The 21,579-nt window shown below is 32.4% G+C and overlaps 1 protein-coding gene across 9 annotated transcripts in view; it reads left to right on the top strand.

Annotated features, from left to right (window-relative positions):
- Positions 1-21,579, top strand: part of LOC142327131 (anoctamin-4-like) — a 206,218-nt gene that overhangs the window by 88,413 nt on the left and 96,226 nt on the right. For 5 of the 9 annotated variants that reach the window (XM_075370020.1, XM_075370019.1, XM_075370021.1 and 2 more), the window contains 3 exons: positions 2,944-3,077; positions 9,111-9,316; positions 17,496-17,665. In XM_075370020.1, the coding sequence (XP_075226135.1) occupies positions 2,944-3,077; positions 9,111-9,316; positions 17,496-17,665 (510 nt within the window). Of the gene's footprint in view, positions 1-2,943; positions 3,078-9,110; positions 9,317-14,968; positions 15,110-15,916; positions 16,087-17,495; positions 17,666-21,579 lie in introns of all 9 variants that reach the window. The other 4 variants (XR_012756929.1, XM_075370022.1, XR_012756930.1 and 1 more) reach the window with 4 other exon arrangements.

The raw sequence follows: 21,579 nt of genomic DNA, 5'->3' as shown, positions 1-21,579 counted from the left end.
TGTTTCCGTGTGCTTCCATGGCTGAGGGAGTGCATGGTGGCGTGGTCGGACATCTCTGATCATAAATACAGTGGCTTTGTGATCACTGCCTTCCACCACTCCACCAACGGGACCAGTCCCTCCGGTACTGCTGTTATATCGAGGCTGATCCCTCTCCCCTACCTACGAATATAGGGGTAGCAGGCTCATTCGCGATGAACATTTGTTTTTTTGCACCAAAAGATGTCATTTGAAAACATAAATTGTACTTTTTGATATTGCTTAAAAATTGATTTGATTGAGGGTCAGCTCCAAATATTAATGATTTAAGTGGTTCTGGAGGCATCTCGAGAGTTGGTAAAATGACCTTTCTTTTGTTCTAACAAATTCTAACAGATTCGTTTGCATATTGAAGAGCGTGACAGTAATCACAAACATTGTCCATTAATCCAATTTTTACTTTCAGGTCATCCTAATAGTTGTACGTATTTGTAATTAAATGCACCTTTAAAAAGAAGACTTTTACTTCTTTTTGACGCTCTCACCGGGCAGATATGTGAAGCCGATCCTCATCCTTGCTCTTTTTCTGTTCTTATCAGCTTTACCAATCTAAAGATAATATTTTAGCAGCTGTTCTGCAGCTATGACAACCAATTGAACTTCTTGGTATTCTAAGAAAAGTGTCAAAAGCAGTTCAATATTTTTCCGTTTAACTTCAAAGACGATCATACTTATGCCATAATTAAGAGCAGAGGAACTTAAATCGTAACTCATTACAATGAGAAAAGCTGGTATCCAAAACGTTTGATGAAGAAGATTTTGACAGGATCATCCTGAATATTGACCCTTTAAAATTTTGATTTTAGATGTTAAGTAATGTGACCACTAGACGATGACAAACATGTAGTAGATAATTTAATATATACATATATTGATGTTGTCATGTATCACATTTAATTGGCTAATTGGGAAGGTATTGTTTCAACAAACTACCTTTAAATCTTATCATCAATTCATCAATAGCTACAATTTCTGAAGGGTGGAAAACTTTCTTGAAATTAGCCAATACTTTGATCAGGAATGGCCTCAACTTATATAGTTTATCGTATGAACTATCTGATCTTGATGTAATTTGGATGTTATCATAAAGATGAATATTGCCAAGTAACCACTAAACCTATTAACAGGAAAGTGCTGACTTACGTAAGAATCATGCATGTCTAAATCTGATAACCAATAATTTCTATAACTCGGGAGAGGTTTGATGATACCCATAAGAATATTCATTCCCATTGAAGTTTTAATCTCAGGTTTTGAGGTTTGTTAGAAATGACCTGAATTTCCTGTATGCAAATACTGTTGAAATGTATATAAGTTAGTTTGATTCACTATTCAATCATTTTGTCAGTAATAAACAAGGAAAATAATTCTCTTGGTTCAGGATTTTCATTTACAGCAATGCTTGGATCTGGTTCAGTAAAACCATCAAAAGAAGGCATAGAGTCTGATATCCCATCTATTTTCCCGGTTAACAATTTGTTTACTTATGGTTTTTTTATGAAGAGAAACCTGGATGTCAACATCTGGTTGTAGTGAATTTCTACATTTAGCAAATCTAGTAGTAGGCTGTGGGTAGCTGAAACTTGTGGTAGGCTGCTGATATTAAGTAAGAGATGGCCCTTGTAGAACTGGATTGCATGTAATCAAGATAATAGAAAGGCGTGTGTTGCTGATCATTTGTGGAAGACTATTTCATCCATGTCTTTGTCTGAAGTCACTGATAATTCAAATGTTTGTAGGTCAAAATTTAAGTCGTTAGAATCATATTTAATGTCATTTATGGAGTTTGTATATGAAGGTATACCATTATTCAAATCTTTGTAGATTTCTTCTACAGTTGGTTTTTTTACACCTGTTTATGTTTGCTCATTGCACTATGCCTAACCAAACTTTCATGGCATACACAAACTGTCATGGTGGTCCAAAATTTGGACTCCAATTACATGATTAGAACAAAAACAGCAAGCACTTTTCAAATATTTTATGTACACCAGTAAAAAGATAAAAAAGTGAACTGTAATATTAATATAAATTCAGCTGTACTTGACTAAGTATATCTTAATAAATAATACCAATACATGCAACTTTGTTGTAATGCATCATGACTGGTATTCAAACAATACTATCAGGTTGTTTACATCGAGCAGACAAAGTAAACAGCGGTGCCAGGCACATATATTGGTTCAAAAATATCGTCAAGTGTATAGTACAAAATGGTTTGGAAACTAAATCAATGTACTGAAACTGTACTTATGAATAAAAAATGGTCTACATTTTGAACTGCAGTGCTGGAAAGACTTTTAAGAAAGTATTAGAAAGTAAAGTTGTCTGTGCATGTAAGGTTGTCAGATTTAAGTAAATTATTATTACTTTTATTTCAATTTGAGTTTATTTCTGATATTCTTTGATAGTTATTTAACATGTTTTTGTTTGGATTTGGACCTGTTGTCCGAATTCAGTTTCCATTGGTGCATTACAGGATGCCCTTATCTTGTAAGCTTTTCCCTCTTCTAATGCTACCTGTTTGTCATTAATAGAATAATTTGTAGGTTTTACATTGAAATGGGGTGATACCGGTTACCAAAGACTTGTATGAATACAAACGTCATTACTTAGCAACATAAAAAAAATGAGGAGGACAGAAGAAAAATTCACCTTCTGCACAGAATGGAAATCAAGGGGAGAACAGGATATTTCGCCATAAAAGCTCCATACACAACATTGTTAACTTAGACTGCAGCCAACATGTTAATTGCTGTAACTAACGTTTGATGTGCTTTGGTTTATAACACATATAACTAATTAGGTTGGGTATGATTGTCAAAAAAATAAAACATTATTTACTGTATGTTCTTTTCTTTTTTGATGAAATTATGTGAACTTTTTTTTTTCAATTTTTGTTAGTTTATTTAAGAAATGGTGGCGATCATTTCAGTTTAAACGTCGGTGTAAATCGTGTGGGAAAAGTCAGTGGGAACAAGATTATCAGCTTATTGAATGGAAATCTTATGATTTATTTCCTGAGTATCTTGAAATGGGTAAGAAAATTTTTCCTTCTTTTTAGTTGTTATATTATATTTTCTTTAATGCAATGATACCAGTTTTTAAAACTTTTGATTTATTTTATTGTTGGGTATAATACAAGTATATTTCTGAATTTTTAGAAGGTTACCTATTATATTTTTTATTGAAATAAAAATATGTGGACTGAAAACAAACCTAGTTGGTTCTCTTAAGCTAAAATATTATTTGTCATTGTCATAACTTCTTGATCATCTGCTGGTAGTAAAACGCTTAGGATAATTGTTCTAGAACACTTAATAAATTTTAACTTTGATATGAACCATTTTCCATTACAATTAGTCACTACTTTCCAATTTTTTTTGCATATTCTTTAAAGAACTCTTGGACCGTGAAAAAAGTATGAGTTTCAAGAATCAGTCATTTAAATTTTCAGATTTTTTAGACTTTTGGATGACATATAAAAGATCTTGAAGGGGATACATTTGTCCAATATTATATTTTTATTGTATTAAATTTAAACAATATAAGCCTTTTACACCAGATTTGTGTCAGTTCTGATTTAAAAAGCTTATAATATAAAGAAAAAAACTACTCCTTGCCTTGAAAATTAACTATACAATCTTGAATGATATGAAATTCACATAATTACATTTATAGTCCTACATAGCCCATGAAGCAGTTCAGTTCTTGCCTTTATTATATTCCTTTTATCTCAACATAAGTAACTAAATTTCTTTCCCAGGTGTATATGTTTTGATTATTATATTCTACCTCTATTTGATATTGAGTACATAATTTCTTCCACAATTCAAACCAGTATAGAGACAACTCATGATTATCTGCAAGCAGTTTAACCGCTATGTCTCTGGGGAAAAAAACAAACTTTTAAACACTTTTAAAAGAAGCTAAAAAATTAAAGCTTTTTCAGTATCATGATAGATCTTACTCCTTAATTCATTAGCTAGTTGAGTATGTGCTTGTATCGAATATGATAATGCTGTATTTCATTGTGGGATATTATTACTCTATGCAAACTGCAAAGTTCAATTAAAAGCCACTAAAATAACAATCATTTGTGTCTTATTTTAAAAAATATATCTGAAAGAAAATATGCACAATTTATTCATGTTTTTTTAATGTCTATTTTGTTTTCTGGTTAGCTATTGTAGTTTTGATACGTGTTTATTAATGCATTACATAGTGCATATACCCTACTGCATATACAATCTATTTACATACAGTATTAGTGATAGTGAAAATTTGTTATCTTTAAATTCATATTTTGAATAAACTTCTGGATATTAGTTTTACCAAGTATGTAATAGTGTAGTGTACTGTATTTTATTTGCTGTTATACCTTAATATAATAGTGCATGTAAATACTGAAATGCATTGCAGTATTGTTATTTTAACACATAATACTTTGTTAAATATTATTTTTGGATCACTGCAATTTTGCTGTGATTTTGGATTATCCATAACCCTTTTCCCAGTTATTATCATGGATAATTGGGAGTTGACTGTATATAGCTTCTTGTTTATAATTTCCTTGGCAATTGTGCATAGGAATCTATAGTCAGGCAGCCTTTAAAATTTTTAATATATAATTTAGAAATAATCTCAGTGTCTAACAAAACATGCTGCTCATTGCTACTTTTAAATATTATAGACACCTTTTACATGGTGCTGATAGTGTTGCAATTGAACTATAATTTTGAACATCATTTTTTACATCTGATTTGTATGCCAAGCAAACTTTTGTGATCAGGAAGATCACTAAAATAATTGCAGTAAGCAATTTGAAAACTTTTTTTTATCTTTGTTGCTAAACTAATTAATGTGTTGCAAGAATTTTGCTGCACCCTTTTATAAATAGATGAGTGCCAACAGGGCTCTAAGATTTTTCAACTTCATATTTTTTTGTAGCATTTGAAACTTACAAGAGCACTACAGAAGGAAAGTGAGTAACTTTGTTATTGATATTTACTTCCTTGTTAATCTTTATTTTGGAATTTGTCAGCATAAACACTGTAAATAAAGAGCTGAACATTGTCAGAGTTTCTATTATAATAAATGTTGTTGAATACAACTGATATAACATTAAAAAAATAAAATGTAATTGTACATTTACTACAGTTTACAGTAAATTTTCAAAAATCTGGCCTTCTACTTGCATGATAGTCATGCAAGTAGAATTTGTATCAATACTAAACTCCATAACCAGATTGAACTTTGCATGCTTTTGGATTGCTAGCGTTGTTCTATGCAATTCTTCACAACCTAGACCTGACAACATTCATCTCAGTGCATATCACTTACTGCATATTTATAATGGTTAGTTCTCTGCACAAGTCTTCCCACCCTTCTGGTCAGAAGCACACTACTGGTACTGGTACGACAATTCATACCAGTACTTAAACGTGATAAGAGACAAAGCATGCCTCTCAGAGGCTATAGCTGTATTTCCTTGACAAGCATTTTATGCAAAGTGATGGAGAGATGGTGAACCGCAGGCTTACATGGTACTTAGAGAGAAATGGCCTTTTATCTCCAGAACAGTGCGGTTTCTGCCAAGGATGAACTTCCATGACCATTTGGTGTCATTGAAAAACAGCTATTCAAAACATAAGCTCATCAATATTTGTGCAATAAACCAAATTATTTTCATCAATAAAGTACTGAGAAAGTTCCTTTTGTTGACTTCAAAAGCCTGAAATTTTTGTATTTTTTGTAAGTAATTCCAACCTTGCAGTCTTGATCTTAACAGTTCAGCTTGATTTTTTAATAAATTTAAATCCCTAACCAAGTGATTTAATTCACCTTGTGATATAAGATGTGACTTATTGGAAGATAATTCAAAATCAAAGTCATTGTTGTCTTCTATAGTACTACCTGATTCTTCATTGCTGCTTTCGAAACATACATTCACAGGTGGCTCAGGAACTGGAGTAAATTCACTGTGAGGTACAGGTCAGATTGCAGATTGCAGTGAAGGATATTTTACAGTATGTTTAGATTTTTTTTAGAAATATCACACACTTGTTAAACAAAAGTAACAATCGCTTACATGACCTTTGGTTCACGCCAAACCATAGGTTCACCAAATTGCAAAGCCTTCCGTGTACCTTTCAGCCATTCTCTTAAATAACCAAAACAATTAGTGCGTTCTATATGAGGAGCCCATGTCTTATCCTGATCTCCAAGTTTACACTGAAAGTACTAATGATATGCATTTTTAATTAAAGGTGTACTGTTTTTTCAATTTGATTTTACGGTATACTCATCACATATATAACAAAAGGCATCTACATCATTTACAAAATTTCGAGGCATTGTGACACTGCACTGTTAACAAACTCAAGACAACAATAAGACTGAACAAAATTAATTAATTCCTAAATCCAATGCTTAATACAAGCAACACAGCTATGTTTTCAGCTACATGTTTTGACCTGCACAGACATGATTAATCTTGTCCATGAAAGCTCACACTTCAGTATTAGATATATCATAATGTGACTGTGATATGATGTAATTCTTTGTCTAGTATTGTTTATTTATAGCTTACAAATTATGTCAACAAAATTAAACAATAAAAAAGAGCTAACAGATGCAATATAGGAGCTTAAAATGCTAATTACATGTTGGTTAAAAAAATCCTTTAACTAAAATTTAAAAATTTTTCAAAAATTGTGGCTGATAGAAAGATTCTGAGTTGATATTTGTTTTTAGCATGAACAACAGATTAAAATCATGTATCGAAAGTTAGGAAACAAAAATTATGTTTTCAGTGTTTTCTGGTGTTTTACTTAATGGCTGGTCCCTTACACAACCTCTGCATCCATTTCTGTCCTAAGCCTTTTCTTTCATTGGTAAGTTATAATTACATTAGTCATCCAGAGCTTTTCATTTATCTGTGTATATAGTTTTTTCCACGGAATGAAGTGATTTAATCAATTGAAATGATTGAAAACTAATCAAATACTCATCCTAGAGTAAATTAGGAATGTAATAATAATAATTAAACTAAAAATTGGAAGGTTTTTGTAACTTGGCACATAGAGAAGATAAACTGGGTATTTATTTGATGTATGACCATAGCTATAGTGTCCAAGATAATATCTGGTGTTTCTTGAATTCCTATGATTTCAGTTGAATTAGCATGGCTGTACTGACCAATATCATCACCCATGATTTGAACTTGCTCTTATTTGCACTTTTAAAACAGTATTTTCACATTGCAGTATTGGAATCAATTGTTGCTGCCCAATGAAAGATTTATCAAGTTCTTGTTAGTAAAATTTGTGAACATCTCAGCTAAATTTGTACACATCTTTTGTGAACATTTGATTATTGAAAAACTGTCAGCAAGATGGATGGTGTGTTTTCCCACTTATTAGTTAACACCTTTGTATGGCAAACATTTTTTAAAAGTAATTTAAATGAATTTCTACATTGACTGAAAACCATTGTTGAAACATGGATTTATCATTTTATACACCAGAAATAAAAAATGATTGGTAGATGCTAATGAAATTGCTCTGAAGAAGGCAAAAATTTATTTCATTTGCTGAAGAGATTTCGGTGACTTTTGGAATGCTCAAAACATACTCTTGTAATGATTTTCTTTAATGTAAAGAAAATCATTACAAGAGAACATTATTCAGCATTATTAAATCAATCAGAAGTTACAGCAAGAATTAACTGCATTTGATAAAGAAAAAAGTGCTTTTTCATCATGAAAGCTCACATAACAGCAATTTTGTAACCAAATTTTATGAATCATGATACAACTTATAGTTGAATTATTAATTCCACATTCTCCAGTTGTTGTACTACGATACCTTTTCCTGTTTTCAACATGAAAAAGTAGTGTACTGGAAAGAGATTTTTTTGCTTGATGATCTTGCTGTATAAGCTTGAAGTTTTTGCATAGGAGATAGAAATGAAATTTTTGTAGCATATGTAAAATGTTATGCCTGATCAAGATTGAATCCAGGAACAATGATTTAAAGAAATTTTTATAAAGCACTTTTCTGGATTTTGACTTATACTTTGATAAATTTTTTAAATAAATGTGATCATATTTGTTGGCTTTGCATTTTTTGAATCTGTACTTAGTAGTATTTCAGCACATGACAATTACATTGTATTAGATACTTGACTTATTATGAATGCCCATATGTGTTAAAAAATACTTCCATAAGATTGTACTTATTTTGTACACTAAAACTGTATGGTAAGTATCTTCTTTTTTCTTTCTTTTTTTTAGCCTCTGGGATCACCGTTAGGTATTGCTTCAGAGAATAAGGTGAATGATTTGTAGCGTGCGTGTATGGTAAGTATCTAAGGTACACCTTCTTTACATTGGACATTATAAAGTGCATTAATTTTTACAAATATAAGAACATTTTATCACATATTATTTGTTACAGTAAAATATTCAGCAAAATAATGCAAAAAAAAACCGCCACCCCCTTTCCTATAATGGATGTAATTATATTTTGTGAAGTAGATCATTAAATACAATATAGTGATCATTACTCTTACATCAAAGTTTTATGATTAGACTGTAAAAAATGATAGTAACAGCAAAATATTTCAGATCCGATTATAAAGTATCAGCCTACATTTTGCCTTTTATAATTTTTTTATACATAATTCATTGCAAGTCTACAGAGAACATTCTTTAATAATCCAGAAAGATACCTTGTATAATGTATCAGACTAAAAAATAAAGTACATAAAAAAAATGTGAAAATTAGAATAAGTATGATATTTTACCCATAATTAATTGGATAATCTAGCATAGCCAAAGATGCTCTTCTACCACCAAACAGTTATTTGTAATTATGATTTTTTGGCCAGTTGAACTCTTTTATTTATTTTTTTTTAATTTTATTATTTTTTTAAATTAAATATTCACATGTATGATAAAAAGTTATATACTCGTAGAAAAGAAAAATTTCCAAATGTTTTTCGATTATCCATTTATTATTTCTATAATTTGTGAATGTTTAGTTTTTAATGGTATGTTTAATTCTAAGTGTTGCAGTATGGTTTTACTACAATATTTGTTGCTGCCTTTCCACTCACTCCATTGTTTGCACTTATAAACAATATGTTTGAATTGCGACTGGATGCAAAAAAATTATTGATACTTCATCGGCGCACTGTATCTCGACGAGCTAAAAATATTGGTGTGTGGCTTAAAATAATTGATTTTATTGGAAAAGCTTCTGTTCTCACAAATGTGAGTTTAATGATAAAATTATTTTAGTTAACTTTTTCCTATTTGCCTCTGTATGACAGTTTAGAAATATTGATTTCATTAATTCAAAATACACTAATGACAGTTTGTGATCAACTACATAACACATTTGAGTATTATCATTGTCAAAAATATACCAATGCTATATATTAATTATTTTTATGAGTGTTTGAAACTATTTATTAGCATGTAATTTAATCATCATATTAGCATTACTACAATTTGCTAAAGTCAAACGTTTTTTTTAATTTCCTTATTTACTTATAATAGAAGAAAATTATTGATTTTGGTAAAAATATGATGAATGTTCATGGATTTTACTTAATATTTAAAGTTACCTAATAAATATATATAAAATTATGTAGATGTACTGTTAATAATGTTTATACTTTTATTTTATTTCACTTTGTTATTTTGCTGTATATTTTTACTATCATGAAATCTGGTATTAAATTTTGTGTAATAGATTGATTCTCCTAAATTTTTGGAAATGAAGGGTGCTCTTTCTTGAAGGGGGATTAGACTTCATGAAAATTATGTACGTTCATGTACTTTAACTTAAAAAAATATATTAAAAAACAATATCAATGAAACTTTAATACAGAAAATATTCTTTTTTCAAATTAAAAAATAGATATTTAATTTTTATTTAATTCACCCACCACTAAAAACAAAATTTTTAACTTTTATTATTCAAAAATGTTCTAAATTAAGCTTATCACAACAGGGATATTTTTCAATTTCCATCACAAGGTATTTGTACTTCTGTGTTTTATAAGTGATTAGAAAGCTTCTTCTAAGCAGCAGTTCTCCATCCTTTCACAACATTTCAGTACTTTGAACATTTTTATTGAGAATGGGAAGACTATGTTACTGATGTGTAGCATGTTAATGATTTGGCAGTGAGCAGCTTAATTATTTGTGGAATGCAATTATTTTTTTGTTCTAAAAGAAGTCAATTATTTTGAAAAATATTCATAAAAGTGGCTAGAATAAGAAGCCAAAATTAAATATTTAGTAATATAATTTGTCTTAATCCCATTTTATAGAATCATATTCTGAAAGCACATGGTTAGACGTTGAAACGTTTTTTTTTTTTTTGTTTTTTTTAATGTAGCACTTCAAAAGTTCATTTTTTTAATATTTAGAATTTATTTTTTGTATGTAAAGCTAATGTAGTTGGAAGATGATTTATAAGTAGATACTGATTTTGTTACACACACCACTCTTAGAAAAATTATCTATTAAATATATATATATATATATATATATATATATATATATACATACATGTGTGTGTATATATACATACCAGGAGTTTCATTTTAATCGCCCCATTTTCTTGTAAACTTGCATACGCATACAAGGTGGAAACTATAGTGCAAATGTTGGGTAGCTGTATGTAGTGAGTTTCAAATGATGTCCTTTGTGTACAAAGCACTGGCTGCAGTACACACACGCTCTGTTGAAGTGGTCCTTTGTATTGCCAATACTCATAGGAAATGTTTGTCAGTCCCAATCAATAATCTTTCGATGGTTGTTGGTCCATTTGAAAAAGCCAACAAACCTGTAAGTTTAAAAAGATTTTAATTGACCTTATCAGCCAAAGATAATGAAACGAAAGACAAACACTGCTAAATTATCTAGTATACAGTTTATTGTAATACCCCTTCTTAATACATAAGTGCATTGTAACAGCTTGTGGCTCTCTTAAGTTAATTAAAAAACCTTGGGAGTGATGCCCTGTTGATTGTGATGATTAATGATGAACAGAATCGGAAGCTCCTAGCCCTTAGCTACATAGGGAAAGACAAAGTAATAATGGAGCCACATAATATCCTAAATTCCAGCAAGGGAATGACTTTTTGCATGACTTGGCTGAAATTTCAAACTTGTCAGCACTTCTGTGCAAAGGATCAAGAGGAAGGAGAATGGTGTTGATGTACCATCATCCTCACTTATCCTAACATTTTCTACTGTACTGAATCCTGTACTGCCCAGTGTTAGTTTTGTTCAGGCTCTTTCTAACAATGTGCAAAAAGGAGAACAAGTGTGCAATGTGCAAAAAACTGACAAAAGTGGTCCAGGTTTTATCAGACCAGGTAAAATTCTTCATTTTTGCTACTGCAAAATTAAGTACAGGCAAGAAGAAGGATATTTTTGGACAGTGGTTTACCAAAAACCACTTAAGTTGGTACACCACCAAATAAAATTCATGCTGCTCAAACTACTAAGATCCCAATGAAGGGATCTATTAAAAAATTGTTGCCTGGTACGGTATCTCCAGTCTCTAGGCTTACAAATCCCCACCTTCTCTTCGAGGATATGGTGGTGGATGAAGTGCCCGAAGAAGCAAAGAACTTCCTAAAAGTTATAAAAACAAAACACCAGATAATATTTGATAAATAATCTGCACTGAGAGTTTTATGTATTTCAAAAAAGTATTTTGTATGGGTACAAATATTATTCAGTGGAATGTTTGCGGCTTCCATTTTCACCGTGGGGATATCGAAATCTTACTAAATATTGTGTCTGCAGGAAACTCATCTCCGTCCTCAGTATGAAGTGTGTTTGCAGTTACATCTGCGAGAGATGCAACCATCAAACTGAGGGTAGAGGATGTGAAGGTGTGGCTGTTATCTTGAAGGAAATCATGTTAGCCATGTGGATTCTGCTGGCTACAAACATCCTTGCAGTCTCAGTGAAAATATTGGCATCATTTAAACTGAATATTTGCAACTTACACTTTCCCCCAAATTCCGTTATCACCGAGGATGATCTGTCCAGTCTGTTTTTACAAATTCCTTTGCCCTGCCTAATAATTGGCGATTTCAACGTCCATCACAATTCATGGGACTCATCATCATGTTCTTGCCGAGACACTATAGTTGATCATTTGAAGCAGAACTTAAATCTCTGCTTATTGAATGATGGGTTGTACAAGTTGTCATTTTCATCTAGTACATTTTTGTGCATCGATCTGTCCTTGTGTTCAGCATCCCTACTTCCACGTTTTAACTGGAGTGTTTCCAAAAGCTTTTTGGAAGCAATCGCTGACCGGTTTTTATCTCAGTCTGTAATAATGATTTGCTTTAAAGTCAACCACGCAGATGGGTGGTTGGGAAAGCAGGCTGGGTTGTATATAGATTCCTTTGGCCAATAGGACAAGTGGTAGTGCGATTCACTAGCTTACCAAGTTTATACATTTGATACTCGATAGGGCAAGTGAATTTATACCTCTTCCATCTGGAGAGCAAGGTGGCCTGCTGTTCCTTAATGGGACAAAGACTGCAGAAGTCAATTTAATCGCAGGGCTTTATGTAATTTCAATTGAAGGTCTATGCCAGAATTGCTTTGCGCCTTTCGGAAGGTGAAAGCTGTATGCCGTCGAGTGTTTCAGTATGCTAAACGGAAATAGAGGCTGAATTATGTTGATACCATTTCTTGGACAACTCATCGTTGCTCAGAAAAAACATTTTGTAATGTATGGATCAGGACAACCTCCGCAGCCGATTGGGCTGGAAAACAATGGCATCCTTGGTACCACGCCAATTGATGCGGCAAGCACGTAGAAATTCGTTTGTCAGTTTCCCTTACATAGTCATAGTTTCCCGAGTTTTATGAGATATAAGTTGCAGATAGAAAGTGCCCTATTTGTTACAGGAGACTCGCAAAATGAATTAAATATTCCGATTTCATTTGATGAAATAAAATATGCCCCATGACACTTCCCCCAGAAATGATAATATTAGGCTCAGTATGTTATCTCACCTCTCGGATACTGCAGTACATCTTTAGTATATCTACAATAAAATATTTTCCGACCAGATTTTTCCATTTTCTTGGTCAGAGCCATTGGTAATTACCAAATTGAAACCTGGTGAAGGTAAATTGCGCCCTTCAAGTTATCGTCCTATTTCCTTGAGTATCCTGTGCAAAGTAAGAAACGAATGGTAAACTGTCACACGTCGTCTAGTGTGGTACCTTGAAAGGAACGCCCTAATTGTCCCCAAACAATATGGTTTTCTGAAAGTTAGATCGCCTATCGATCATGTAAGTGGCCGTGGAATCTGTCATTCAAAACACCTTCCTACTTCGCCAACGCCTCTTTGCTGTGTTTTCGATATACAAAAATCGTAAAACACGGCTTGGAAGAGAGGAATCCTAAATACACTACTTAAATTAGGTATACACGAGAATTTCCTTGCGTGTATCAGGAGTTTCCTCAGCAGTTGGTCCTTCAAGTCCGAGTTGTAACGACAGTATCCGAAAATATTATGTTGGAAAATGGAATACCTCAGGGAGATGTTACTTTATTTGCCGTGACCATAAGTACTATAATAAACTGCATGTGAAAAACCCGTCACGTGTACGTTATATGTAGATGATTTTCAATTTATGTTGCATCTAGAACTTTAGTTACTGTCAAGAGGTTGCTTCAAAACACAATAACCCATTCAGAATCGTGTTGTAAAATGACTGGATTCACATTTTCTCCGGAGAAAATGAAATGCATTTGTTTTTCACACTTGAAGGAACATGTTGACCCTTAACCGATTTTACACAGTGAACCATGAACACTTTTTGGGATTGTGGTTTGACGAACGATGTGAGTTTCAGATGAAGTATCAAATTTAACTTGTACACAAAAATGAAATTATATAATTTTTAAAGAAAAAAACGTTTAATAAACAAAAAATAAACTTACTATTGTTGGGATTTGTGAAACAATGTACTAGGACTATGTTGCTTATGCTTCTCTCTCGAATTTTACAACAAAAATTACAATAACTCAACAAATCGAAAAATATTACTAACAGCGATGAGTAATACACATTACTTATAAAAGTAAAGAAAAATGACAATAAACACATTTGACTCAGTACTCTTATAACTAGTATACTTGAATTCGTAGAGCCACTATTACGTAACTTACTTGTACCCATCAGAACTTAACAAAATATCTTATTTAATACTTATAATACTAACGAATTGGTCAATCCAAAATTAATTTTAATTATAATTTGTCATTTATAACATGTTCCATTTTCAATAATAATATTTTTAATGTTATTTTAAAAAAGTCGACGGATAAGCAATCTTCTGTTAGATCCTGATATGTTTATATGGAGAGGCCTTCGACATTAAATTTTCATACCTATATTCCGTATAAATCATAGTTTATGAATTTCCTGATTAGTTTTTTTTTTTTAACATACTCAGTGCACTAAACTAACCACGTCGAAATCCAACACATAACTGACGCTTTCGGATGGTCTCACCGGTCTAACCCCACCACTATTTCTCCGAAATAATCAAGGGTGTGTGAGTGTGTGTACTCGCACAAACGTAACGTTCTTTGTATAGAAAACGTTTGTTCATTTTTCGAGCATGATGTCTTATTAATTAAAATTCTATTTTAAGAAGGAATTTTTGATAACTAATGAATCATGCTGCAATTAATTTAACTTTTACGTTTTTAAAAAAGATCGTCCGTCAATGTATTAAGAAATCCATATAACAAAATAATTTGTAATAAAACAAAATATACATAAGTTCGCCAATTCAATTTAATTTAAATTTAGGTCAGAATTTACCATGTTTATAACGACTAACATGGGTAAAACATTATAGGAGCTGAAAGTAAAATGATAGACGTGCTGAGAGTTCTACCTAATACTCGGGGAGCCGATCGAGTGTGCACGTTTCGCTTATACCAAGAGCTCTGGTCCTTCCTGCTTGGACTACAGCTACGTGACCTATTCGTCCGCACGGGTAGGATATTTAATGTAGTCTATCATTCATTTATCCGGCTTGCTACAGGTGCGTTTAAATCAAGCCCTGTGGTAAGTCTACTAGTGAACAGTGGTGAGCCATCAATTTGGTATATATATGAAACCAAATTGTTTGTTCTTATGCAGCCTGCATTAAAACACAACTAAATCATCCGACCTTTGACACGGTGTTATCCAACCAGCATCTTAATTGACATTTTGAACTGCCAAGTCTACTGCCCTGCTAGGCATCAGAGCTCATCATCACCTTTTCTTACTCCTAAAATATACTATTACCTCCCCCTTTGTGGCCTTCTTTTGCAAATTATTGCTTTAGTCTTTGTCGGTATCATAAAAAGTTCACGAATTCAGTTATCTTACAAGAAAAATTTAATAACATTTTAAATAGCATGAATCTTGATGATATTGTTTATACAGATGACACTAAACAAGATAATTTTTGGTTGTGCTTGGCAATAGTACACATATGTTTGGCCTTCCCAGCTTCGACACTGTTTTTGACTCAGAGCTGTAAGCTATTAATAAGACCTTAAATATACTTAGCTCGACATTCCAACACACACTCTGTTCACATTCTATGAGTCCCTTACAGGTGATTAGTTACATGTACTTCAGACTTCCTGTTGTCTGTGAGATACAATCTATTATTTTTTAAATGACACAGCATAACACAAATGTGAGCTTCTGCTGGATCTCCAGCCATTTGGAATTTCAGGCAATGAGCACAATGATTGTGCCACAGAAGAGGCTTTTTTGCAATCTCCTTTCATAAATCACTTTGTTTCAGAAAATCTTATCTGTCTTTTTAAGAGGGTGGTTTATGATGAGTGGCAAAGCAAATGGAATGCTACCATCAACAATAAACTTTATACAGTTAAGAACTCTATCGTCACCATGGATCCCCTCATGCAGGAATAACTGTTGAGAAGTGGTTATTATTTGCTGTTTGTGAATAAGGTACTCTAAACTTACTCATGGATACTTCATGAATCAGACTGATCTACTCATTTTGTTTGTTGTGACTACTAAATAACAATTCACCACATCCTTGTCTGTCTGTTACGTGGCATTGCATTGGAAATTTAAATTACGGGCTAACATTTGAAATATTGTCAAAAACAATCTGACGATGTGATTAAATATCTTGATATTTTGTAAGGCCATGCATCTGTGTTAGAATAATTAATGTAATCGTTTTATAATGTGTTTTAGTTTTTTACTACTTTTCCTATGTTATTGTGGGTTTTGATTGTTAATTTTATTTTTTGTATTACTGTTATTTAGTTTATATCTCTATTATACTTACCACTGGCAACATTGAACTAGTTTGTTTATCTTAAAAGCATTGCATCCAAGAGTTAGTAATGAATTTTTGTTCTGTGCTCCAAAAAAATGTTTTAACCCAACTCGGTCCTTTTTTTTTTAAGAGGTGGAGGAATCCCATTTACAGGCACCTAGGCCTTGTCAGACTCGCTAACAGGTTCCACAAGATGGTATCAAGTGTGTATGTGTGCCTGCACACTACCTCCACTCCTGGAAACCGCTGATGTGACATTACTTTAGGAGGGGAATATAAGACCCATACACACAATCTGACATCGCTAAGACTTGGTCCTTAGCCTAGATTTAGTATCTGGTAATTTTTACCTGTTTCTTTGTATGAAGAAATTTCCTTTTCAGCCAAATTTTGATAAAGATAACTGCATGAAGTGTAAAATTTAGAATTTGTTGTTCTCATTGCAGGTTAATTTTATGATAAAAAATATAACATTTGGTATCCATTATGATAATACCTCACACTAATGGTGAAAGCTATGTAAAAAAATAGTTTAAGATATAGCTTATGGTTAAAAATTATTTTATCTTTTTTTTCAATTCTTTAATTTAATTGAGGGGTTTACTCCCTTCTTAGGAGTAAATTATAATTTTGATAGTTTTCACACTCATTAAGAATTTTAGGAAGTAGTAATTGCTTATAATTTATAATTATTATAAGAAATAATAATTTATTAATGATCACTTATAATTCTCATGAACAAATAGAAATCCCAGAGGAATTTAACAGTTTTAGTTCTCTTTTATGTGTAAGTTTCGATATCCAATCCTCTTTCTTATCAAAGCTCTTTGTTTTTCCTTTTCAGATATATTTATATATTTCTTGTTTACTTTTATTTTTAATAGGTTGGTTGGGATTGTAATGAACATGGTTAAAAATTAATTCACTGATAATCTGATCTCAAAGAGTAATTTTATAAGGAACATTTTAATTAATAATCTGTCCAACACTGAGTTGTTCAGCAGTTTCAGTTATGAATATATCACAAAAATTTGTAAAATAAATGCACTTCTGCTTTATTTTTTTTCAGGCACTTATAATTGCATTTACATCAGATTTGATTCCTACTTTAGTTTATAAATATTCGTTAAGTCCAGACTATTCATTAACTGGATATTTAAATTTTTCATTGTCTTTCATGGATATTAGTGATCTAGATTTTCCAACCCCAACACCACCTACAGTATTAAATTATTGCAGGTAAATTTATTTTTACATGAAATGAAAAAATTTTTGTACAGATTATGTAGCCATTATAATATTTGATTGTTCAGTTGAAGGAAAAAAAGGTCAGTTTCTGCTATTAAAAAGAACTGATAATTTTTTTTCTTTAATATACATTTGTGTTTTGTAGTAACAAACAAATCCTAAACAGTAGATCATAGATCTATTTCTTATCACTATTCCTATAAGTCAGTTTTACGTTAGAAATGAATTTCTTTATAAACAAGAAGGCTTTTTTTATTCATTTAATAAATAAAAAATCGTAAATGTTGTATTTATTAGCTTGTTATGCATATTAAATTATTAATTTTTGTCGATTTTTTAATCAAGTAATGTGAAAAATATGTGCCTTTTACAAATTAATAATATAGATGAGATGTCATACATTGTGACAATATCTAAGTAATTGAATAATAATAGTATAAAAATTACAATAGATTTTTAATAGTAAATGGGTGAATGTTGCCTCCTCATCTATTTAAGCCATAAATCATCAAAACAGATTTTCCCAGTATGAGCTTAACGTTTATACAGAGCATTTAATAATAGTCTTAGGAGTTACAAAAATTCAGTACAAAAAAAGTATTTCACTTACGTAAATGAAAGTTGTACGAGCTGATGCAGGGAGTTTTTGTTATAATTTATAAATGTTCAATATGTGGTCCCCTGGTGACACGGCACACATCAACACGAAATTCTAGCTCTTGCCAAACTCGGTCTAACATGTCATTTTCGATAGAGTTGATTGTATTGATTTTGCGATCCTTTAGCTCAACGATATCACGCGGCATTGGTGGGATAAACACGGGATATCTTCCACGTAACCCCAGAGAAAGAAATCACATGGCGTGAGGTTTGGTGATCTTGGTGGCCACAGCATAATGTGTTGGTCTTCTTCAGACGCACGTCCTATCCAGCGCCGAGGTAATGTGTTAAGGTACTGTCGAACCTCGTTATGAAAATGGGCAGGAGAACCATCTTGCTGGAAAATGAAGTCGTTGAGAAGCTGAGGCATAAGCCATAATTGTAACATATCCAGGTATATCATGCCGGTTACTGTCGTTTCCATAAAAAAGAACGGTCCATACACTGCCTCTCGAGAGATCGCACAAAAAACGTTTACTTTCGGAGAATCCCGAATGTGTTCCACATAAGCGTGTGGGTTTTCAGTTCCCCAAACTAGCACGTTATGACTGTTTACTTTGCAGCTAATATGGAAAGTAGCTTAATTGCTGAAAATTATCTTGTTTAGAAAACCTTCATCTAACAACATCTTTTCCTGTAACTGTAAACAAAAATCGAGCCTACGTGTTTTATCTCCTTCAGAAAGACGCTGGATTAATTGAAGATGGTACAGTTTGCATAATAAATGTTTACGGAGAACTCTCCACACTGTTTTTTTCGGAATTCCTAATTCTCTGCCTGCAGCCGCAATTTATTTTGATGGGCTGCGAATGAAATTTGCACGTATACGTTCGACATTAACTTCTGAGGTTGATGGACGACCAGTTGATTTTCGCTTGCACAAGCAACCAGTTTCATTGAACTGTTTATACCATGCAAGAATTGAATTGTCACTTCGTGGCTCCTTATGAAATTTCAACCGAAAGGCACGTTGCACAGAAATTACTGACTTTGACAAGTGAAATACTAACACACAAAACGACTTCTCGCTTCCCGTGGCAGCCATTTTCTCTACTGCCGACGCCTAGCGAGCAAATGGTTTACTAACTGCCTAGTATACGTGGGGAAATAACTATTTGAAGTACTCTTTCATACGGTATTTACTTATTCTTATGAGTGAAATAGTTTTTTGTTAATGAATTTTCGAAACTCCGTAGAACATTATGAAACGGTCTGTACAATACTCTAGATATAAATACAGAATACTTCTAAATTAGTAATACAAAAAGTAACCTTTAATAATGAAAAAAAGTAAATAACTTAGAGAAATGTTTGATGCAACACTGAATGCAGTAAATCTTCAAGTTTCATTTACACATGTTCAATATGGCTGCTACCTTTTGTAACATTGCAGATCATGCTACCTTTTGCTACCTTTTGTCTCATCTGTAATCAGTTTCCTAACAAATCGAAGCATGTTTTTTAATCTATTAGGTAGGTAGTTGTGTTTTTAATTACATTTCCTTCATGTCACTCAGTTTTGTTAAAGACTTGACATAAATGTGTTTTTTTTCTAAAGAGTTCATTTTCTAGTAGTACACTGATGGGAATATCACATGTGGTATTCATGTCAGTGGCATCCTGACTGAGGAAGAAACAAGGCTGAGGTTCTGAAGATGACCTCTGGTAAAGCCCATAAGAGCTGGGTACAGAGAAGGTAATCAAAACTGCTACGTGGAGGGTGTCTTCCCCTACTGGGTCAGGATGTTTGTGTTATCCGGTGCCGCAGCTCATTGACATTTCTTGGAAGTGGAGGAATGAACATTGTTGTCTTTAACCCCATATAGATAAGTCCATTGTAGTTAAATCAGGCAATTGTTGTGGCCAGGAATTGTTCCACCACATCCAATCCAAGTTGGCACTTTGCTATTTAGATACATGATAACTGTAGTGGCACAATGATAATGCGGTGGCACACCATCGTGTTGCAAAATGAATTCTGTGCCCATATCCTGCTGTATTGTGGCATTAGATAATATTCAAGCATGTCCAGGTATGATATACCAGTTACAGTTGACTCTGCAAAAAAGAAAGGACAGTAAATCTTGTGACAACTGACAGCACAAAAAACATTTACTTTAGGTGAGTCCTGTTTATATTCAATTGTGTGATGTGGATTCCTGTCACTCCGTATCCAAACATTATGTTGATTCACTTTACTGCTGGTATGGAAAGTTACTTAGTCACTGAACATAATTTTATTAAGGTAATTATCTTCAATTTTGTTTAACATGTTTACACACAACTAAGTTCGTTTTTTTTTTATCACCTTCACGCAATGCTTGTATCAGTTGTAATTTGTAGGGTTTAAATGACAGTTGATTACACAATACCCTTCATGCTGTAACCCTAGGAATATTCAATTCTGATCTGGCACGCCCATTAATTTATCTGGACTGTGAATAAATGTCTGCCGCACTTGTTTGATTGTCGCTTGAGAAACTGAAGGTCTGCCCTGACCTGGTGTCCTATGTGATACACAACCAGTTTCAATGAAATGATTATACTGAGCAGTAACAGATTAGATTGTCTTTGAGGTGGTTGCTTGTGATATTTAGTCATGAATTTTCTCTGAACAGTAGTAGCCTATTTTAATCCATTAAATCATAGACAACATTAAGCACACTTTGTACCAGCATACAACACCATGATCATTGATGGATTTACTCATTCACACATGCCATCTAGTGAGAACATTGGGAACTAATTGTATTCGATGAGAATGAGACTTGAAGATATAGTGTATTCAGTGATGTATCAAACAGTTCTGTAAGTTACTCTTGTATAACTAATTTAGAAATACTTGGTATAATAATGCATCCTACACACATTTAAATATATGAAGATAAAAAAGTAATGCATCTAGTGACAGAAAATATGTTAACTGATAAAAAATGTTAGTTACTCTGAAAACAACTAAAAAAATATGCAAGCCTAAACTGAATATTATAGAAATATACACTGTCAACCACACCTAACCAGGAATTCATCAATTAAACTACATTGCACTAAATACTGATTGCACTATATTACATATATACTAGATGCACTATATACTACATTGGACAGACTAGCTGGACAGACATTCATTCATTTGTAAAAGGAACCCATACAGAGACTATACAAAAGAATCAAATTTTGTAAATCATTTAATAAGATACATATTGTAAATTACAAGTTACATACATAAAAACATTAATCATAAA

Source organism: Lycorma delicatula, chromosome 6, assembly GCF_047948215.1.
Source record: "Lycorma delicatula isolate Av1 chromosome 6, ASM4794821v1, whole genome shotgun sequence".
NCBI lineage: Eukaryota > Metazoa > Arthropoda > Insecta > Hemiptera > Fulgoridae > Lycorma > Lycorma delicatula.
Note: the sequence above shows the minus strand (reverse complement) of the source record. Positions and strands in the feature narration are given on the sequence as shown.